At 51.6% G+C, this 19,233-nt stretch overlaps 1 protein-coding gene across 2 annotated transcripts in view; it reads left to right on the top strand.

Annotated features, from left to right (window-relative positions):
* Positions 1 to 19,233, top strand: part of Adamts13 (ADAM metallopeptidase with thrombospondin type 1 motif 13) — a 36,635-nt gene that overhangs the window by 16,769 nt on the left and 633 nt on the right. The window contains exons 11-28 of one of the 2 annotated variants that reach the window (XM_032902996.1): positions 54 to 117; positions 2,217 to 2,343; positions 3,662 to 3,810; positions 4,163 to 4,283; positions 4,924 to 5,004; positions 5,799 to 5,980; positions 6,834 to 6,969; positions 7,046 to 7,175; positions 7,767 to 7,952; positions 9,369 to 9,471; positions 10,316 to 10,436; positions 13,239 to 13,368; positions 13,448 to 13,627; positions 15,069 to 15,273; positions 16,012 to 16,324; positions 16,983 to 17,129; positions 17,427 to 17,603; positions 18,950 to 19,134. In XM_032902996.1, coding sequence (XP_032758887.1) covers positions 54 to 117; positions 2,217 to 2,343; positions 3,662 to 3,810; positions 4,163 to 4,283; positions 4,924 to 5,004; positions 5,799 to 5,980; positions 6,834 to 6,969; positions 7,046 to 7,175; positions 7,767 to 7,952; positions 9,369 to 9,471; positions 10,316 to 10,436; positions 13,239 to 13,368; positions 13,448 to 13,627; positions 15,069 to 15,273; positions 16,012 to 16,324; positions 16,983 to 17,129; positions 17,427 to 17,603; positions 18,950 to 19,134 — 2,737 coding nt within the window. Of the gene's footprint in view, positions 1 to 53; positions 118 to 2,216; positions 2,344 to 3,661; positions 3,811 to 4,162; positions 4,284 to 4,923; positions 5,005 to 5,798; positions 5,981 to 6,833; positions 6,970 to 7,045; positions 7,176 to 7,766; positions 7,953 to 9,284; positions 9,472 to 10,315; positions 10,437 to 13,238; positions 13,369 to 13,447; positions 13,628 to 15,068; positions 15,274 to 16,011; positions 16,325 to 16,982; positions 17,130 to 17,426; positions 17,604 to 18,949; positions 19,135 to 19,233 lie in introns of both variants that reach the window. The other variant, XM_032902995.1, reaches the window with a different exon arrangement.

Genomic DNA, 19,233 nt, shown 5'->3' with positions numbered 1-19,233 from the left:
GTGGAAGCAGCCGTGGTCACTTCTCATGTCCTTTGTTCTGTGGGCATTTCCAGGCCTGCATTCGGGGGACGTGCATGTGTGGGCGAGGATCTCCAGGCTAAGATGTGCAACACGCAGGTAGGCTGCTCTTCTAGCTCAGAGGGTGGATAAAAGTTAGCCAGCAAAACAGCTGACCCACGGGCTCATGCCTGCCTTTTGAGGGACATGGCGGTTAGCAAAGACACCATGTGAATGCTTTCCTCTTAGAGTATCTCACCTTTGAAATGACATCTCTGTGATGAGAACTGGGGTCCCGGGAGTGCACAGTGAGAAGCGTTTCGTTTAGACACTGACGTGAAATGCCTCTGGTTTAGTCAACCATTTCAAAGTGCACAGCACAGAGGCACTGAATACACAAGGGGTGCTGTGTAAACGCTGCCTTTCTCTGGTTCCAAACACTTCCTTCCCCCAGAGGAACACCCTACACCAATAAGCGGCCCCCCTTCCCACTCAGCAGCTCCGATCTGCTTTCCGTCCCTTGCGTCTGCTTGTTCTGAGCCTCGCATTTAAACGCCATCTTACCAGAGCCAGCTTTGCTAGAGCATGACATTCTCGAGTGTCGTCTGCGTTTCACCATGAGTCAGTCCATCGCTCCATTTGACGCTAAACAACAGTCCACAGCACGGACGGCGCTTCTGGGTTTTTTTTTCATCTTTTCCATTGTTTGCGTCATTTGTTCATTTTGGCTACAGCAAGTCCGGTGCTGTAAATGAGTTGGCTTTAGTTGGCTTGACCTTCTGTGACAAAACGACACAGGCAGAGTAACTTGTCAACAACAGAAACTCATTCTTCACAATTCTAGAATCTGGAAGTCCAAGAAAGGCGCTGGCCAACTTGGCGTCCACTTCCCGATGATCCCTGTTGCCCCACCCTACAGAAGTCCAGAATGCATGGTTCTCACATGGTGGGGGGACAAAAGGGACAGAAGTCCTGCTTCAGAGACCTCCAGCCCTTTTATAAAAGTCCAGTCCTAATTATGTAGGTGGACTCCCTGAGACCTATCACCTCTCCAGGCCACACCTCTTGGTACTAAGCTCATCGTGGATTTTGGAAAACCATGATAAGACCTAAAAGTAAAAGTTGAATAGAAACTCTATGCTTAACGTTTTTTTTACTCCTTTTAAAAAGCCACATTTAAGTTTTTCAAATGTGCTCATGTATGTATGTCTCTCTGTGTGTATACTCACTCGTGTGTGTGGGGGTTCCTTTGAAGGCCATAGAAGGGTGTGGGATCACCTGGAGTTACAGGTAAGTCCCTTGACATGGGTGCTGGCTCGAGACTGAACCTGAGTTCTCCACAAGAGCAGTAAGGGCTTCTAGCTGCTGAGTCATCATCTCTAAGCCCCTCCCTGTTTTTTCGAGATGGGTTCCCATCAGTTAGCTGGGACTCACTATAGATCAGGCTGGCCTTGAACACACAGAGAGCCACTTGCCAGTGCATCCCAAGTCCTGGCATTAAAGGCCTGTACCACCGCATATCCCTTCACACAGCCTATTTCTCTTTACGCTGGGGCCATTTTACCATTTCGTATTCTTGCCATCAGTGTATGGGGATTCCAGTGTCTCTGTGTTCTCTCCTACACATGTGAGTTTGTCCTAGTTGGCATGAGGTAGAATGATTTTTTCTGTTCTATTCCATTCTATTCCAACTTATTCTGTGCTTCAGATGACTGCCGGCCACCAGAGAATTCAACATGTGGGATTCCCACTTTGCCTTACTCTTCGCCCTCTTCTGCTAAATGCCCAAGGCCTCTCAGACCTTGAGAGAAGGGAGCTGTGGTTGCCATCTCTCGCCCTGAGCTCAACCCCTAGCTTTTCCTTCCCAGTGCAGTCAGGCAGTGCAGTGCCTCTGCAGATCCTCATCTCCTGCCCTGGATGTACCTAGGAAACAAATACATAGTTCTCCCTCATTTCCTCAGGTTCTTGAGAACCAGAGACCCCAAGTGCCACCCTGTGTCCTGTTTTTCTCGTCCTGCTGCTGTTGTGTCCTTAGGAGACTATCCTGGATTTCCCCATGCACAGAGAAAGGCAGATCTGGTCACCTACAGGCTACTGAGCAGAGATAAGCCACAGCCTGGGGCTGAGTTACTCATCTCTTGACTGCATACAGGGTGCATGCTGTCTCCCATTGGCCAGGACCCCACCTGTACAACCTGTTTTCTGCCTCCCCTGGCCAGGCTTGTGAGAAGACTCAGCTGGAGTTCATGTCGGAGCAGTGTGCCCAGACAGACAGACATCCACTGCAACTTTCCCAAGGCAGTGCCTCCTTCTACCACTGGGATGCTGCTGTGCAGTATAGTCAAGGTGAGCTGTGCGGCCTGGGAGAGCAAGGCCCTGGAGGCTCTCCCAAGCAGAGCTCTTCAGGTTACCCAGTGCCTTAGCTGTTGTCTTGATGTTGAGATGAAAGATAAAATAACCCAACAAGTCAACTTCAGGAAGGAAGGATTTACTCTAAATCAGGGTTCCAGGGTACAATCCACTGTGGCAGGGAAGTTATACCAGCAGGAGACAGAGGGAGCTAGTCATATTGCACCTGAACCCAGGAAACAGAAATACAGACAGACAGATACACACACACACACACACACACACACACACCACACGCGTGCGCACGCACACAGATGCAGAGACACATAGTGAGACAGGCAGACAGACAGACACACACAGAGATAGACACACAGTGAGTCAAAGAGTGAGATAGACAGTCAGACAGACATGAGACAGGTAGACAGTCAGAGACACATAGACAAAGACACACAGTGAGACAGTCAGTCAGCCAGACAAGTAGACAGACAGATACACAGAGAGAGACAGAGACAAACAGTGAGACAGTCAGTCAGAGAGACAGACAGACAGACAATGATATAGGCAGACAGTCAGACATGCACACACATACAGAGACAGAGACACGCAGTCAGACAAGAAAACAGACAGGCAGACACACACACACATACAGAGACAGAGACACAGGCAGACAGACAGACAGACATATACAGAGGGGGTGGCTGCATTCATCTTGCTTTCTCTGTCTTATTCAGTAGTCCAGGACCAGTTCATGAAATGATACTGCCCACTTTTAGGATGGGTCTTCCCTCAATTATTCTAATCAAAATAGTCTCTCAAAGGTAGGACCAGAAACTAACATAATCTAGATAATTTCTTACAGCATATTTAGAGGCTGGTCTTCTAGGTGGTGACTGTAGATCCTGTCAAGTTGAAAATCAGCATTAACCAGCATCGCTCGAATGTTGGCTGCCAGACTTGACTCATGCTCCCACAGGCCACATTTTGCTGTCTGTTTTGTTCTGGACTCCTTAGATAATAAGCAGCAAGGTTCTATTTTAGAAGCATCTTCCTCTTGGCTTGCTAGACGGATTTAGGGAGCTCCTTCAGGGGAAACGCCCATACAATTCATGAATAATAAGAATATTTATGAGACCAGAATATAATATGGCCTTGGAGGAAGAACGTGGCCCGTATAGTTCGCTGAAGCTGGTAGGACAGTCCACTTGGACCCTGTTCGGCAGGGTTACTATAGCAGGTCCCAAAGTGACCCTATCTAGGTCACTGGCCTCCTTGTTCATCTTCAAACAGCAGACTTCCTTGCCATTCTGCCTTCCAGGGGATACTCTGTGCAGACACATGTGCTGGGCTGTTGGAGAAAGCTTCATTGTCAGCCGTGGGGACAGTTTCCTCGATGGGACCCGTTGTGTGCCAAATGGTCCTCGGGAGGATGGGACCGTGAGCCTCTGTTTGTTGGGCAGCTGCAGGGTAGGTGTGTGGACAACCCAGGTGTCCCTCTGTCTTTACGAACTCAAGGTTTTTCTGGTCTAGCAGAGGGCTTCTGAGCGAGAGGAAAGGGGAAATGATCTGTGGGGCTAGCTCAGTGCAGCTGCGCTGGGTTCGTTGTTAGGAACAGGATGGAACTTGGAGTCAGCCTATATTACAACCCAAACAGGAAAGTTATCCTGGGAGCACCCTAGGAGTTATACAGATATCAGGAGCTTCAGTGAAGCTACAGATAGCTTTGTGAATCTGAGAGTCTCACAGCCAGCAGGGCTGTGGTACCAGGGTAACCAGCACCCCAATAACACAGGTTTTTCCAACATCCCTCTTTGCACAGACCTTTGGCTGTGATGGCAAGATGGACTCCCAGCAGGTTTGGGATGCGTGCCAGGTGTGTGGAGGAGACAATAGCACCTGCACTTCCCAAAATGGCTCTTTCACAGCTGGGAGAGCCAGAGGTAGGCCTGCCAGGGGTTCTCAGCAGTCTGCAGGGACCCAGCACCCAAAGCATTAGCCTGGGTTACTCAGGCCATAGCACCCACATGCTGGCTCAGCGCTGGGTACCTCCCTGTGTATTTCAGTTCATTCTTCTCTGACGTCTCAAACTTCAGCAACGCTGCCCCTGCAACCAGGCTTACAGCACCCCATTAAGTCCCTCACCGTAGCTGTGCTGAGGGGGAAGAGAGAGAAGTGGCAGACTCTGAGTGGTTGTCAGGTCACCCCTTCCTTCCTACTCAGGAGTCCCAGCACGAGGAGTCAGTGGACAACAGGGATGCAGCCCTTGGCTTTGCTCTGTATATATAAAGTAAAAAATCATTTGCCAGTACTGACTTTCGAGCTCAGCAAAGGACTTGGGCCCTGCCTCTCTGGCTGTGCCTGCAGCTAAGAACTTTGGGTCTGGTCTATGTTCCTGGCCTGGGCATTGTCCTTGCAGGTAGCCCTGTAGTCTGGTCTTGACCTCTCCCATCATGGGGATCCATTACCACCAAAACCTGGCCAGCGACACTGTTCATGTTTGTCCAGCTAGGCTTGCCCTCTTCGGGAGGGGCATAGGTGACCACGAAACCCAAGCAACCCTCTTGCTCTGCTTGTCCCTAGAGTATGTCACGTTCCTGATAGTTACTCCCAACATGACCAGCGCACACATCATCAACCACAGGCCTCTCTTCACACACTTGGGTGAGATGATGGAGGATCCTTCCCTGCACTTAGTCTTTGAGATGCCTTCACTCTGGTGGGAGGAACCCCAACTCCCCAGACCTCATGAGAGCTGCTATACTCACACCTAAGCTTATCCCAGGGAAAGGGAAGGATGTAGGGTAAAATTATCTGGAAACAAATATGGAAACTGAGCATGGGGTGGGGGTTCGGTGAGCTTGACAGCCCCAGGCCCCAGGAACTGGTACTTTCCAGCCCCAGGGCATGACAATTCCAGAGGAAGACCATTTCAGGAATCTGGCCTTTTAAAAGTCAGAATTTTCACTGGACTCCTTTTGAAAATCCTCACCCATTAGACTTTTGTCTCAGAAGCTAACCTCTGACCTTAGACCCCATAGGATCCAGGATCCCATAGAAGGGATTTTGGTCCTGGAGCCTTGCATGAACACATTCAGTGGAAGGCAGAAGTCACAGCCCTCATCAGGTTCTGGAAAGAGGCTCAGAGCCACCACTGTGGGAAAGTCTCCTGGGTGGGTTGTATGCGGCAGATCTGTGCATGCAGAAAGAGGGGTTTGGTTCATGAAGATGCCATCTAACTGAGACACCAGAAGGTCTTTGGGTTCCTTAGGGACAGGTTTGGAGTCTTGGAGAGAGTTAAGGTCACTTTAGACACTGTTGGCAGAGAGCCTCCTGCCCCTTGCCTTGCTGTCGTCCTTAAGTCTGACCTGTGAAGAGTGGTCCTGTCCCACTAAATAGGCTTGGCCTGTGAAGAGGGATGGTGACTACTCCATAGTCTGATGGCCCTGTTCTCAAAGCGGTGAGGATCCAGGACCACTACATTGTGTCAGGGAAGAGCAGCATCTCGCCTAACGTCACGTACCCTTCCCTTCTGGAGGACGACCGCGTGGAGTACAGAGTGGCTCTCACTGAGGACCAGCTGCCCCGCTTAGAGGAGATTCACATCCGGGGACCTGTCCGGGATGACATTGAGATCCAGGTCATCAATCAGCCCGGCTGGGGGAATGGTCAGCAGGTCTCTCCTGGGGACTCAGGATCTCTGCTTATTTGTGTGCAATTCATTCACTCACTTAGTAGTCCCTGCGGACATCTTGGGGACCTATTACAAGTGGGGCTCTGTGTAAGGTGAAATGCAACAAGAGTCACTCACAGGATTAGTGTATTGCGAGTCAGCCTGAATATGTGCCTGTGTCCAGGGCATGCAGAAGGCCTGGGAGATCTGAGCGTCTAAGAGATAGTAGAATTAATGCGGGACTCAGGGAACACCTCCAACCAGAAAAGCATGGGGGAGTTGAAGGACTGGCCACGGGCAGTCCTCTGAAATGAAACGGGGAAGAGGCCATGCAAAGAGCCCCTGTACCAGCTCGCATGAGAGGCCCTTCTGGGGATGGAGGGCAGCTCTTGCTTTTTTGAGAGCAGAGGCACATGAGGCCCTGAAAGATTTCCTGTAGGAATGTCCTCAGAGATGTGGCTCATCTGTGTGTATCCCTATGTGTGCTCTGCTAACCAAAGCTGAAATGGCCACCGCCTTCACCTTAAATCCTAGCCTGGAGCCTTTCGCTGGACCATTCCCTTCCCTGACACTAATCCCGACATCCTTGGCTGAAGTCTGTCCCCAGCCTCATCAACACTCCCATAATACCTCACTCCAAACCCACCACGCCCTTGGTCCATACCGGCTCTGCCCCACAATTCTCAAAGCTCCCTGACACTCGAGTCCTGTCTGCCCCCTGGAGTCTGGGAACGTGAATGCTTTTGGGACAGATGGTTGTGACAGAGACCCCAGGGTGCGCCCTTGTTCGGGACCTGAGCTCTCACCTGTCCGGATATAGGTGTACAGACGATATGGAGAAGACTATGGGGATCTTACCCACCCAGACATCACCTTTACCTACTTCCAACGGAAGCAGCATGCAGCCTGGGTATGGGCCGCTAAGCGTGGACCCTGCTCAGTGAGCTGTGGGGCAGGTAAGGAAGGGTGAGGCGTGCCTAACTCTGCTGGACCCCATGTGGAGGTGGTCGAGTCTTTGCTCTGCCCTTTCAGGGCTGCGCTGGGTGACCTACAGCTGCCAGGATCAAGCTCAAAACAAGTGGGTGAGGAACGCCCAGTGCCAAGGGAGCCCGCAGCCACCTTCATGGCAGGAGACTTGTGTCTCTGTCCCCTGCCCTCCATAGTAAGTACTAAACTGGGTGGTCACCTGGACTGCGGTGACTCGTGGCCTGGGCAGGCTGAAAAGCATCTTTGTGTGTTGTTTTCCAGTTTTAGCTTCAACTCTGTGGGCTGGGCCCTGTCGGTGTCCTCACTCTGTGAGTGAGGCTCGAGACACACGCAGTCAGAGAGACAGTCTGGGGCGGGGTCACATCTGGGTGTCCTGAGGCCTCTCTGAGCTCGGGTTCTCATTGCAAGATGATGGTGACCACCCCACCATGGAGGATGATGGGAGGGCCAGCAGCTGGCTTTCACTGGCTGTTGCCAACTGGGAACAGAATACTGTTAGGACAAGGTTGTCTTGCTGAGTGTGGGACTAGGGAGGTCCCAGCCAGTACTATAAAATACCTGGCCATGGGTTTAGAAGGATGTCAAGGGAGGTTCCAGACTGAGGCTTGTCTTGGAACAGTAGCTTGGGAACCCAGGACCTGGACCAGACCAGAGGAAATGTGTCTTTGGGGTCAGTGAGTCAGAGTTGCTCCCCTTCCACCACATCTCCACGAGCCAGCTAAAGCCCAGGGCCCCAAGCCTAACGTTCTGTCCCTTTCTTCCTTAGCTGGGTAGCTGACGACTTTGGCCCATGCAGCGTGTCTTGTGGTGGAGGCCTTCGGGAGCGGTCACTGCGCTGTGTAGAGGCCCACGATGGCTTCTTAAAGACGCTGCCGCCAGCCCCGTGCAGAGCAGTAGCCCAGCAGCCAGCAGCAGAGGTAGAAAACTGCAACTCCCAGCCCTGCCCCACTGGGTGAGTAGACCAAGGTGGGGTGCAGCAGGGCTCCTTGGCAGGGCTTGTCCCTGCCCCGAGACCCACCCTTTGGGGGCCTTCTCTTGCCGAAGGCTCTCATCAGCTCCATCCTGGTGATATACAGTGGTGCCTGGACATCATCCTTGTCGCTATTCGAGGCTCTGGGCTGCTCATCTCCATCACTGAATTTCTAACACCTGGGTGATGTGCAGATGAGGGCCTTGAGGATGGCGTGATGCTGTGAACATAAAGCTCCCATCGTGTGACTGTGACTTAAATATCCTCCGTGTCCAAACAGATCTTCACTTCTTGGTCTGCCCGTCACCAATGGGCTGGATCAGCATGGGCCCCTGCCTTTTCTGGCTTCAGGCTTGTTATCTGTGCCATGGGAGAGCCCTGGATCATTGGTGGCCCACCGATGGCCCTGGCTCCTTCCTCTTCTCTCACGCATGGTCGACATTGCCATCTTATTGTTAAGTGTGGAGGTATGATCCCTGCTCAGAACCCTTGACATCGCCGTGTTCTAGGCAGCCATCATGTATTGATGGCATTCAGTGAACCACGTGCTGCCCCTCAATTGGTACTGTGAATGCACGTGACACCGACGCTGTCACCTCGCAACAGGCGTGAAGTGTGTTGTTGACAGGTTTGGGGAGGAGGTCTTCTACCTCTGCTTCTGCAAAGCAGCTGAGTTAGGCTCTGCCTCCCCATCCCCTGGCCACAGGTGGAGTGTGTGCTTGGCATGCACGAAGTTGTTTTTTAATCTTTTTTTAAACTTGAAATTACATTTGCTTGTTCATTTAGCGTGTATGTGTGTATGCATGCGAGCAAGCCATGGTGCAAGAGTGAAGGTCAGGGGCTGGAGAGATGGCTCAGTGGTTAGGAGCGCTGACTGCTCTTCCAGAGGTCCTGAGTTCAATTCCCAGCAGCCACATGGTGTCTCACAACCATCTGTAATGGGATTGATGCCCCCCTCTGGTGTGTCTGAAGACAGTGACAGTGTGCTCACATACATACAAAATAAAAGAGTGATGGTCAGAAGACAGTTTACCACAGTCAGTTTTCTCCTTCCCACCCCGGGATCAGACTGTCAGGGTTGGAAGCAGAAGCCTTTGCTCACTGAGCCGTCTCACTGTCCCAACACAGAGTTCTTGTTGAGGACAACTGAGTTGTGATAAACCAATGTTTCAGAGAATGCTCCTGAGTTTTATTTCTTAATGGGATCTATATATTAGGATCCTAGATATCTACCCATCCCCCCTCAGGGGTTGGGCTGTACCTCCCATGAGGCGGCAGAAGCAGGCCCTGATGCCAGCCCTGTGTTTTCTTCAGATGGGAGGTGTCAGACCCTAGCCCTTGTATGTCATCTGCGTGCGAACCCGGTCTGGAGTCAGGGAATGTGACATGTGTGCCCAGGGTGGGTGACTCAGAGAAGCCAGCGACTGCAGGCCCCTGCCGCCCGGATGAGATGTCACCTGTGCCCTGCATTAGGACCACATGTTCTCCAGGCTCGGGTCCGGTGAGTAGTTGGGGATGGAAGGTAGCCAGGAGTCCCGAGTCATTTATTAGCCATGAGAATGAAAAACACAGGTTGTCATCCTCCTGCAGGCCAGAGTGAGGACTCCATCCTCCTCAGGATGCAGCCTGAAGAACACCCTGTCAGAGAAGCACTTAAAGTGCTTCTGAAAGGGGTGAGCCAGGCTGAGAGAAAACAGAGCCTGTCAGAGCAGCTGAGTTACTGAGGTGCTGAGAACCAAATCTAAGGCCTTCAGTACGCTAGGCAAACGCTCTCCCGCTGAGCTGTAGGCCTGGCCTTTTCCTTTATATATTTTAAATTCTGAGGCAGTGTCTCACTAAATCGCGTGGGACCTGTCTGTAGCCCATAGCCCTTGAACTTTCAGTGCTCCTGCCTAGGCCTCCCAAAGTTGTAGGGGCCAGAGGCTTGTGACACCAGGCACAGCAAGGAAAGAGTTCTCCAGCTGCCGTGAAGTAATTCTTCCAACTTTCGCCTGGCACCCAGGGGCTTCAGGTTGATGTTGCTGACAGGCTGAAGGACCCTGAAGTCTTCTGGCCTAGGGACTTCAGGGCCAAGCATGCATGCAAATCCATTCCTGCTCCTTAGCTCCCAGCCCCGTCCCGCAGGCACCACTTGGGATGACAAGGAAGCTTCCTAGGCCAAAGTGAGGTGCGGTGAGGGCTTCACCAAGGGGCAGCCCACTGACCTCCCTAGAGAACAGCAGGGAGGAAACCCTGGTGTGTTTGGAATATTCCTCTTTCCTCATGAAAGGGAGAGGAGGAGGGAGGCTGGCAGCGGCAAGGCAGAAGCCAGAATGTCAGACTCACTTGCTCATTGCTCTATTTAGGTGGACACCATGTCTCTGGGAGAGGAGGCTTCATCCCCAGTGGGCAGTGACAAGCCAAGCTCTCAGGCTGAACATGTGTGGACTCCTCTGGTGGGGCTGTGCTCCATTTCTTGTGGGAAAGGTGAGAACCGGAGGCCATTCGTGTGTGAAACTCTCTTACTTCTCTTATCCACTCACACTCTGTCTAGATCTGTGCTGAAGAAGGGTTGGCTGCCAGAAAGCCAAACTATGTGAGCGTGGCACCCAGATAAGCCATCTAAACGTGTTTCATGCCTGACTGGAAAGTAAAGACGAATCCTAGAAAGCCTGGCACCTAAGACTGTGTCCCTTACAGTCCCACAGAGCTATGACCAAACCAACTACCAAAGTTGAAAACAGTCATTTTAAAGATACATTGTATTCTTGGTCTTCCCTATCTTATCACACACACACACACACACACACACACACACACACACACACACACCTCTAAACCATTTAAAAATATGCATTTTATGTGTGCATATGTTGCTGTATGTATGTACGTGCATCATGTGTGTGCAGCCTTAGAGATCAAAAGAGGCATCAGATCCCCCAGAAATAGTTACAGGTGGCAGTGAGCTGCCATGCCAGGGACCGAACCTATGACCTCTGCAAGAGCAGTCAGAACCCCTAACCACTGAGCCACCTCACCAGCCCCAACTCTTAAACATTTTTAGTGTTTCACTCAGTGGCAATAGTCAGACTCCCTTGGTTGTGCAGCCACGGGCACCATCTAGCTCCAGAAGATTCCATCCTTCCAATCTAGACCCTGTCTTCATTAAACACCAGTGTTCATCACCTTCCGGCCCCTGGCCACCTACATGTTAGTTTCTCCTCTAAGACTGTGACTCCTACCTATGACCGCAGCTATGTGCAATGTGTCATTCTGTGACTGGCTTCTGTCAGTTAGGTTCATCCATGTTGTAACGGTGTTGGGATCCCTTCTTGACCCCAAGGACTGTTCAGCTATAGGTCTGGCCTGTGCTAGTGTGGGTCACCATGAGTGGACAGCTGCCAGCACTGTCCTTTAGCAGTGCTGCTCTGAACATGGGCCTGTGTGCCCAGCCTGTCTTTTGGTCCTGGTGGACACAAGATGAGGCATTGCAGAGTCATGTTGCCAAGCAACAGTCAGCTTTTGCAGGACTCTGCACTGTCTTTTGGAACAGAATTTTACATCCCTACCAGTGGGGTGCCAGGTCCTAGTTTCTCTACTGCCTTGTCAATATTTGCTATTTTCTGAGTTTTCAATAGAGAAGGGCATGAGAAGACACACAACATCTTTAAGCAGCCGTGACTACTTACTACACCTGTTTAGAACTGACCAGAAAGAGATTCCTAAGGGCTGGATGGAGGAAACCAACACTAATAAAAAAAAGACGTATTTATTATATATAAGTACACTGTAGCTGTCTTCAGATACACCAGAAGAGGGCATCAGATCCCATTACAGATGGTTGTGAGCCACCGTGTGGTTGCTGGGACTTGAACTCAGGACCTCTGGAAGAGCAGTCAGTGCTCTTAACCACTGAGCCATCTCTCCAGCCCAATAATACCTTTTTGATGGATGCAGCAGGATCTCCTGTACTTCAGGCTGGTCTCTATGTAGCCAGGGATGGCTTGGAATTCCTAATCTTCCCCCTGCATTTCATGAGTGTTAAGATTGTAGACTTGTGACACCACACATAGCACTTAGTTATTTATTACATGTTTCGTTATGTGTGTGTATGTATATGTGTACATATGTATGTACATATGTATGTAAGGATTCTGCACATGAGTGCATATGCAGCGGAGGGCAGAAGAGGACACGAGACCTGTACTCCAGGCTGGTCTGAGCTGCCTGGCATGAGCACTGAGAACTGAGCATGGGTCCACTGAAAGAGCAGCATGAGCTCTTAGACACAGAATTATCCCCTGTCCACATGCACAGTTACTGTGCAGTACTAGGCATCAAATCCAGGGCTTTCTGCATGGTGGGCAAGCATTCTACCAACTGAGCTACACCCTTGGCCTTCAAGAGACATTCCTTAAGCAAAGATATATATTCTTACATACACACACATACACACATATGTACACGCATGCACGTCCATGCTCATACACACACTCACACATGAATATGCACACACAATGCTTATACACACACACATGCTCAACACATACATGTTCATTTCACAAACACATGAACATACACACACGCACATGCTCATACACACAAAAATGAATATGCACACGCAATGCTTATACACATACACACACATGCTTATATACACACACGTTCATTCACACATGCACACGCACATTCATACACACATGCACACACACATTCATGCACATATGCACACACACACACATGCACACATTTACACTGTATTTTGATCCTCTGCTATCCTCTGTTATCTTTTTTTCTCCACAGCAGTGCATGTGCAGCAGAGGGCAAAAAAGGATACGAGACCTCTGGGCCTGTACTCCAGGCTGGTCTGAGCTGCCTGTTGTAAGCACTGAACATGGGTCCACTGAAAGAGCAGCATGAGCTCTTAGATACAGAATTAGCCCTGTCCACACGCACAGTTACTTTTATATTTTTCTTTGTTTGTGGCTACTGAATTTAAGAATTGCTTACACGAGCCTGTGTAGAGGTCAATGCAATGTTACAGCATTTCCCGCCATGCTTCTCAATAAAACAGCGGCTTCCAACAGCAGGCACCTTTTATTAATCGCTGTAAATGACTGTGCTATGTAGATACCATTTTATGGAAAACGGGATCAGAGAGGTAAAGTCACTTGTCCAAGTGCACACAGCTGGTAAGCCGCAGATGGACCTTGGCTTTAGAGCTGACAAGGAACAAATGCTGTAGTCCTTGCCAAGCTGGTGAAGCGCATCCCTGCTTCTTCCTGCCAGGTCTGAAGGAGCTGTATTTCCTGTGCATGGATTCTGTCCTCAAGATGCCTGTCCAGGAAGAGCTATGTGGCTTGGCCAGTAAGCCCCCAAGCCGGTGGGAGGTCTGCAGGGCTCGCCCATGTCCTGCTCGGTGAGTTGGGAGGCTTAGTGCAGGGGAGGAATCTGACCCCAGGGTTGCTCCCCTTGAAGCCTTGGCTTTCTCCCTGCAGGTGGGAGACTCGAGTCTTGGCACCGTGTCCGGTGACCTGTGGCGGGGGGCGAGTGCCGCTGGCCGTTCATTGTGTGCAGCTGGACCACGGACGTCCTGTGTCTGTACCTCACTCCAAGTGCTGGCCAGCGCCTAGGCCAGGCTCCTTCGAGGACTGCAGCCCTGAGCCTTGTCCTGCTAGGTGCGTACCTTGCCTGGGAGATGGGCAGTCACGGATCTGCCATTGGCCCCAGATGATGGGAAGTGCACTTGTGGGTTCTGAGACGGTGACATCGTACACACGTTTAAAAAATCTATTTAATGTTTATGAGACAGGGTCTCAGTATGTGGTCCTGGCTGGCCTGGAACTCACAGAGATCCACTTCTCTCTGCCTCAAAGGTGTGCATCACCACGTCTGTCTGTCTCTGTCTCTGTCTCTCTCCCTCCCTCCCTCCCTACCTATCTAATCCTGGGGCTCCCAGCTTCTCTTTACCTTTCAAACAGGATCTCACAAGATGCTCACTAGCTTCCCTCTGTAGCTTAGGTGAACTTAGTGTGGGTACTAAGTCTGCCAGGCGGTTAAAAAGGTTTATTTATTTATTTTTTGTATGAGTGCTCTCTCTGCACATACACCTGCATGCCACAAGAGGGCATCAGATCCCATTACAGATGGTTGTGAGCCACCATGTGGTTGCTGGGATTTGAACTCAGGACCTCTGGAAGAGCAGTCAGTGCTCTTAACCACTGAGCCATCTCTCCAGCCCCACCTGTCAGTGTTTTTTTGTTTGTTTGTTTTAAATCAAGTTGTTTGACTTTTCCTTCCATATATGTAATGATTTTAAATTTTGTAGCTTAGACTCTACCTGAGACCCACAGCACATGTGTCTTGCCTTCTTTGGTTTTGCTAAAGTTCCCTACCTGTGCTTTTTATTTTTGCATGTTATGATTATAAATGGTTTAGAGTTTTTTCTTTCTTTCTCTTTTTTTTTTTTTTGAGACAGTGCCTTATGTAGCCCAGGCTAGCTCCAAATCTCTATGTAACTAAAGATAGCCTTGAATTCCTGAACCTCAGGCCTTCACCTCTCAAGTTGTGGGATAGTAGGCATGTGCCCCCACACCCATCTAAATCGTTGTGCACATGTGGGTTCTGGTTACCACTGAGGTTTGTGTGGTCGCTCTGTAACCTGCGCTGATCTGTCCACAGTCTCTCTTCTTTGTAGGGAACTAGTCCCTTAGCCAGGCAGGATTCTGCCTCAAAGGGCACACAGTCAACTTCAGGTTAATGGTCACAATTAGGGCTATTTGATATGGCTCCTAGTGGGCAGAAGTTAACCACGCCCATCTGTCAGTGCACAGGATGCAGCTATGCAGGGTCAGATGCCAGTGGTATAAGGTACAGGCCATACACACCTGAAGTGGTCTTGGTCTGGCTTATCCCGCTGCCTTGGTTCCCAAGGGTTCCAGAGTAGCACTGGGCCAATCGACGACACAGACATGAAGAGCAATAGTGAAGCTCAATGAGGTTAGTGGAGACCCATGGCCAGAGACCAGGCAGACCATTGTTGAAGAAGCTGAGGGTCCTTCAATAGTCCTACACACAGAAGCCCAAATAACTGTCCTTGGGGGTCTTTTCTTCCTGCAGATGGAAAGTCCTGCCCCTTGGCCCGTGCTCAGCCAGCTGTGGCCTTGGCACTGCCACACAAATGGTGGCCTGCGTGCAGCTTGACCAAGGCCATGACAATGAGGTGGATGAAACTTTCTGCAAGGCTCTGGTGCGGCCCCCGGCCAGTGTCCCCTGCCTCATTGCTGACTGTGCATACCGGTGGCACATCAGCACCTGGACAGAGGTAAGGCTAGACCTGGCCCTGGGACTTCTAGTTGAGGCTAAGGAAGGCAGCAGCAAGGGATCTTTGTGTATGGGGGTTCTAGGGTCCTTATTCACTATGACCCCTGGAAGGAGGGGAGAGTCTGCTGTCCTGTACCCTTAGAGCCAGGGACACAGGAGGCATGGAGACTCAGACAGCTGGGCTTCAAGAGGCATGGGGTTTACAGATACTGGAAACCCCGATACCGAAGAGGTCAGTGTCATCTTGTGACAAGCACCCAAGAAATCACTAGAGAGACCAAGGTGGGTAGGGCTTTGTTCCCCTGGGAGGAGCTCACTCAAAGGTGTAGACAGCACAGAAACAGGACAGGTAGGACAAACTGCTCCCCTACCTCACCTCACCTCGGTCAGAAGGACTCTGGACATAAGACGGAGATAGAGACAGCAGGAGGGCAGGACAAACACTCCATGCAGTGTCGAATGAGCCACAGGCAGAGAAGGTCACCCTGGTCCCTTCTTTAAGGCTCTGAGGGGCAGAGAGGCTGAGACAGTGATGGCTGGACTCTGAGTCCAGAATCCCGGGTCTCGTATACACGTGAGCCCCCACACAGGCATCACTTTAGCTCCAGTCTCCTCTCCTGTAAAGCAGACACCTGCTGCTTCTCAGTGTGCGGCGCCTGTCCCACCGCAGCGTCCTGTGGTCCCCCTGTCTTGCTCCTCTTTGCCAAGCTCACCATGCTCCTCCACTCTTTCCTGACAGTGCTCCGTCTCCTGTGGGGATGGCATCCAGCGCCGGCATGGCACCTGCCTCGGACCCCAGGCTCAAGTGCCTGTGCCAGCCAACTTCTGCCAGCACCTGCCCAAGCCAGTGACTGTGAGAGGCTGCTGGGCTGGACCCTGTGCAGGGCAGGAGATCTCCAGCTCGCTGCCTCACAAGGAAGCCACTCTTCCCAGCCAGACCCTGGCTGCGGTTACTGCTGCCTCTCTGCAGTGGTCCCAGCCCCAAGCCCAGGCCCACAGCCTTTTCCCAGACTCCCAGTCTCTGGGGCTCCAGGAAACCCTGGAAGAGCCTGGTTAGGTTTCTTCCTGTTTCCTGTTGGGGATCTCACAGCATAAGCCCTCAGGCACTAGACCATGCTCTGTTGGCCTCAGGGTCTCCTTCCCAGTGGCAAAGCGAAGCCACACTCTTTATGTGTGTATGTGTATGTTCATGTTTGTGTGTGCGTGTGTAGGCCAGAGGACAACCTTGGGTGTCATTTCTCAGACGTTGACTATCTTGTTTTAGACAGGGTCTTTCACTGGCTTGGAGCCAGTAGGTTAGGCTGGCTGGTTGAGCCCAGGGATCCACCTGTCTCTGCCTCCTCAGTGCTGGGACGACAAGTGTGAACATCCAGACCTGCCCTTTAAACTGTAGGTTCTGGGGATTGAACTCAGGTCCCCCATGCTTACAACAAAGCACTTTACTGACTGAGCCATCTCTCCAGCTCAGAAATCATACGTTTACTCCTGTCCCCGTCAAATAACCTGAAGGTTGTAGGGTCAGGAGCTCAAGTCCACGCTGTCTGAAGCCCACACACCACACCGCCTTCCTTTCCCTGAAGCACAAAGAAGTGGCCTAGTGCCTTGGATGGTGACTACTGTTGTGACACATAGCCCCCTTCTCAGCCCCTGCCAGCTCCAGGTTCCAGCCCTGCTCTGTTCTGGTCATCTCACTCCTTTCCTCTCCGGTAGGAGCCTGTGGAAGGCAATACCTGGAGCCCACAGGAACCATTGACATGCGAGGTCAAGGACAGCTAGACTGTGTGGTGGCCATCGGGAGACCTCTAGGTGAAGTGGTGACCCTCCAAATCCTCGAGAGCTCCCTCAAGTGCAGTGCAGGTACATCCAGAGGAGTGGGCGTGGGCTCTGGCAGCACAACCCCAGTGCGTCCCGTTCCTGTCAGGATGCCCCTGCTATGCTCCTACTCTCCATTTTTAAAAGCTGTTTAATGACTGGAGCGTGGGGGATCTCCATTTATAAGACGGGAAACTGGGGGGCATGAGAGCCCTGGTGACATGGCCCGTACTTTGTCACGTTAGCCAGTGACGGGGAGAGTGGTCATCAGAGCTCAGCCTTGAGCAGCTGCTGCCAGCGTGGAGCAGGGGCTCTGGTTCTTCACTGCCCCGCCCTTTCTAGGGGAGCTGCTGCTGCTCTGGGGTAAGTTCACATGGAGGAGGATGTGCTGGAAGATGTCTGGCAGGACTTTCAGCACAAAAGCCAACACGGTGGTGGTGAGGCAGCATCGTGTGCTGCCGGGAGGTGGAGTGCTGCTGCTGTACCGGAGCCAACCTGCCCCGGGGACCTTCTACAAAGGTATGCCAGGCGCCTGGGCCTTCCCTCCTTCCTTCTCACTGGGTGGGTACTGCTGTGGACAGGGCATGTTCAACAGGGCCACGGGCAGGGCAGGAGAGAGCTGGCCACAACGGGAACTGGGAGCTGGCAACATCTTCCACGTGGTCAGGATAGAGTTCCTCTGTCGCCATGAACCAGATGGGAGGATGTAGATACGGTCCCTGTCCTTGCCCCATCCCTCAGGCCATTCACTGCCTTATTCCCTGGTCCTCAGTTCTTCCAAGGTCCCCTCAGGCCTGTGATCCCCTTCTCCTTGCCTGCTTCCTGTGACTTGTATGTGTATGCTAGCACCCATAAGGAAGATGTCTGGACTATATATACTCCTCCAGGGGGCATCTCATGGATTCCCGCTTTACCCAGAACCCAGACAGTATCCCCTAAGAGCCCCCTTGATCACCTCAGTGTTTTGATGTAAAAGTGCAAGATGATCGAAGATATCTTACCTTGCCAATTCCAGACACTTTTGCGTGGCCCAGGCCTCACGTGAAGGCGACAAAACAGGGGTGTTGCCTCTGCAAAGGTTTCGTGTTACCACCCTTTCTCTTCGGCCACCGCCAGCCATAAGCTGTGCTGGTGGCAAGGTCCCACTGGAGCCCACTGGCTTCCTCCTCATTGCTTCTCAGTTCTCACATGCTGACAGTCTGCCTCGAGAGAGCCTTAGGTGCAGTGAGGTTCCCAGTGATGAGAGCACTGGACAGCGTAATCCAACTTAACTTCTCTACCAATTAGCATTTTAAGTACTGTGTAGCCCAGTTTATTGAATCCCCTTTTAAAGACCCCTGCCCAAAGCATCCCCTGTTCCCTTCTCCCCACAGAGGGCACCAAAGCCTTTCAGTTCCTTTAAGAATTATCTTACTTATTACGATGTACGTGTGTGGGCACGCGCACGGCATGATGTGGGTGTGGAGGACAGAGGGCAACCCCACGGAGTCAATTTTCTCCTTTTATCTTTACATGGGTTCTTGGGATTGAACTCAGGTCATCAGGCGTGTGTGGCAAGAACCAAAAGCTTTTACACACCCGTCAGCCACCCTTTCCTTAAAGGAAAAGTTAGTGCCTGTGTTTGTGGGGGCAGGGGGGATGTTAGAGGTTCTTTCCTGCCATGTGGGTCCTAGGAATCAGACTTAAGTCGTCGAGTTTGTACAAAACACTTCTGCTGAGCCAGCCCTGCCTGAAGCTAGTCTATTAGAAGTGGTCAGAGTAAAGGCCCAGCAGCAGGGAGGGGAGAGTCGGTCAGGGATAGCCCTGATGTGAGTAGTCTCCCTGAGGTGGCCCACACCCAGTCCACCCTTGTTTTTTGCCTGCAGAATGTGACAGGCAGCTCTTTGGACCTCAGGGTGAAATCACGAGTCCCTCACTGAGCCCAGACGGGAGGAAGGCAGGAACCTGCAGGGTCTTCATCAGTGTGGCCCCACAGGCCCGAATTGCCATCCGAGCCCTGGCCAGTGACATGGGCACTGCTTCTGAGGGGGCCAGTGCCAACTATGTCTCGGTGAGGCTACCAGAATGGGGACAAAAATGGGGTAATTTTTTGATATGATTCTGAAGAGCTGTCTCTAGGAAGGAGGGAGTGCTGGGTTTAGGGAACGTG

Source organism: Rattus rattus, chromosome 5 (genome assembly GCF_011064425.1).
Source record: "Rattus rattus isolate New Zealand chromosome 5, Rrattus_CSIRO_v1, whole genome shotgun sequence".
In the NCBI taxonomy this organism is placed as follows: Eukaryota; Metazoa; Chordata; class Mammalia; order Rodentia; family Muridae; genus Rattus; species Rattus rattus.
The sequence above is the reverse complement of the archived record's forward strand: the minus strand, read 5'-3'. Positions and strand labels throughout refer to the sequence as shown.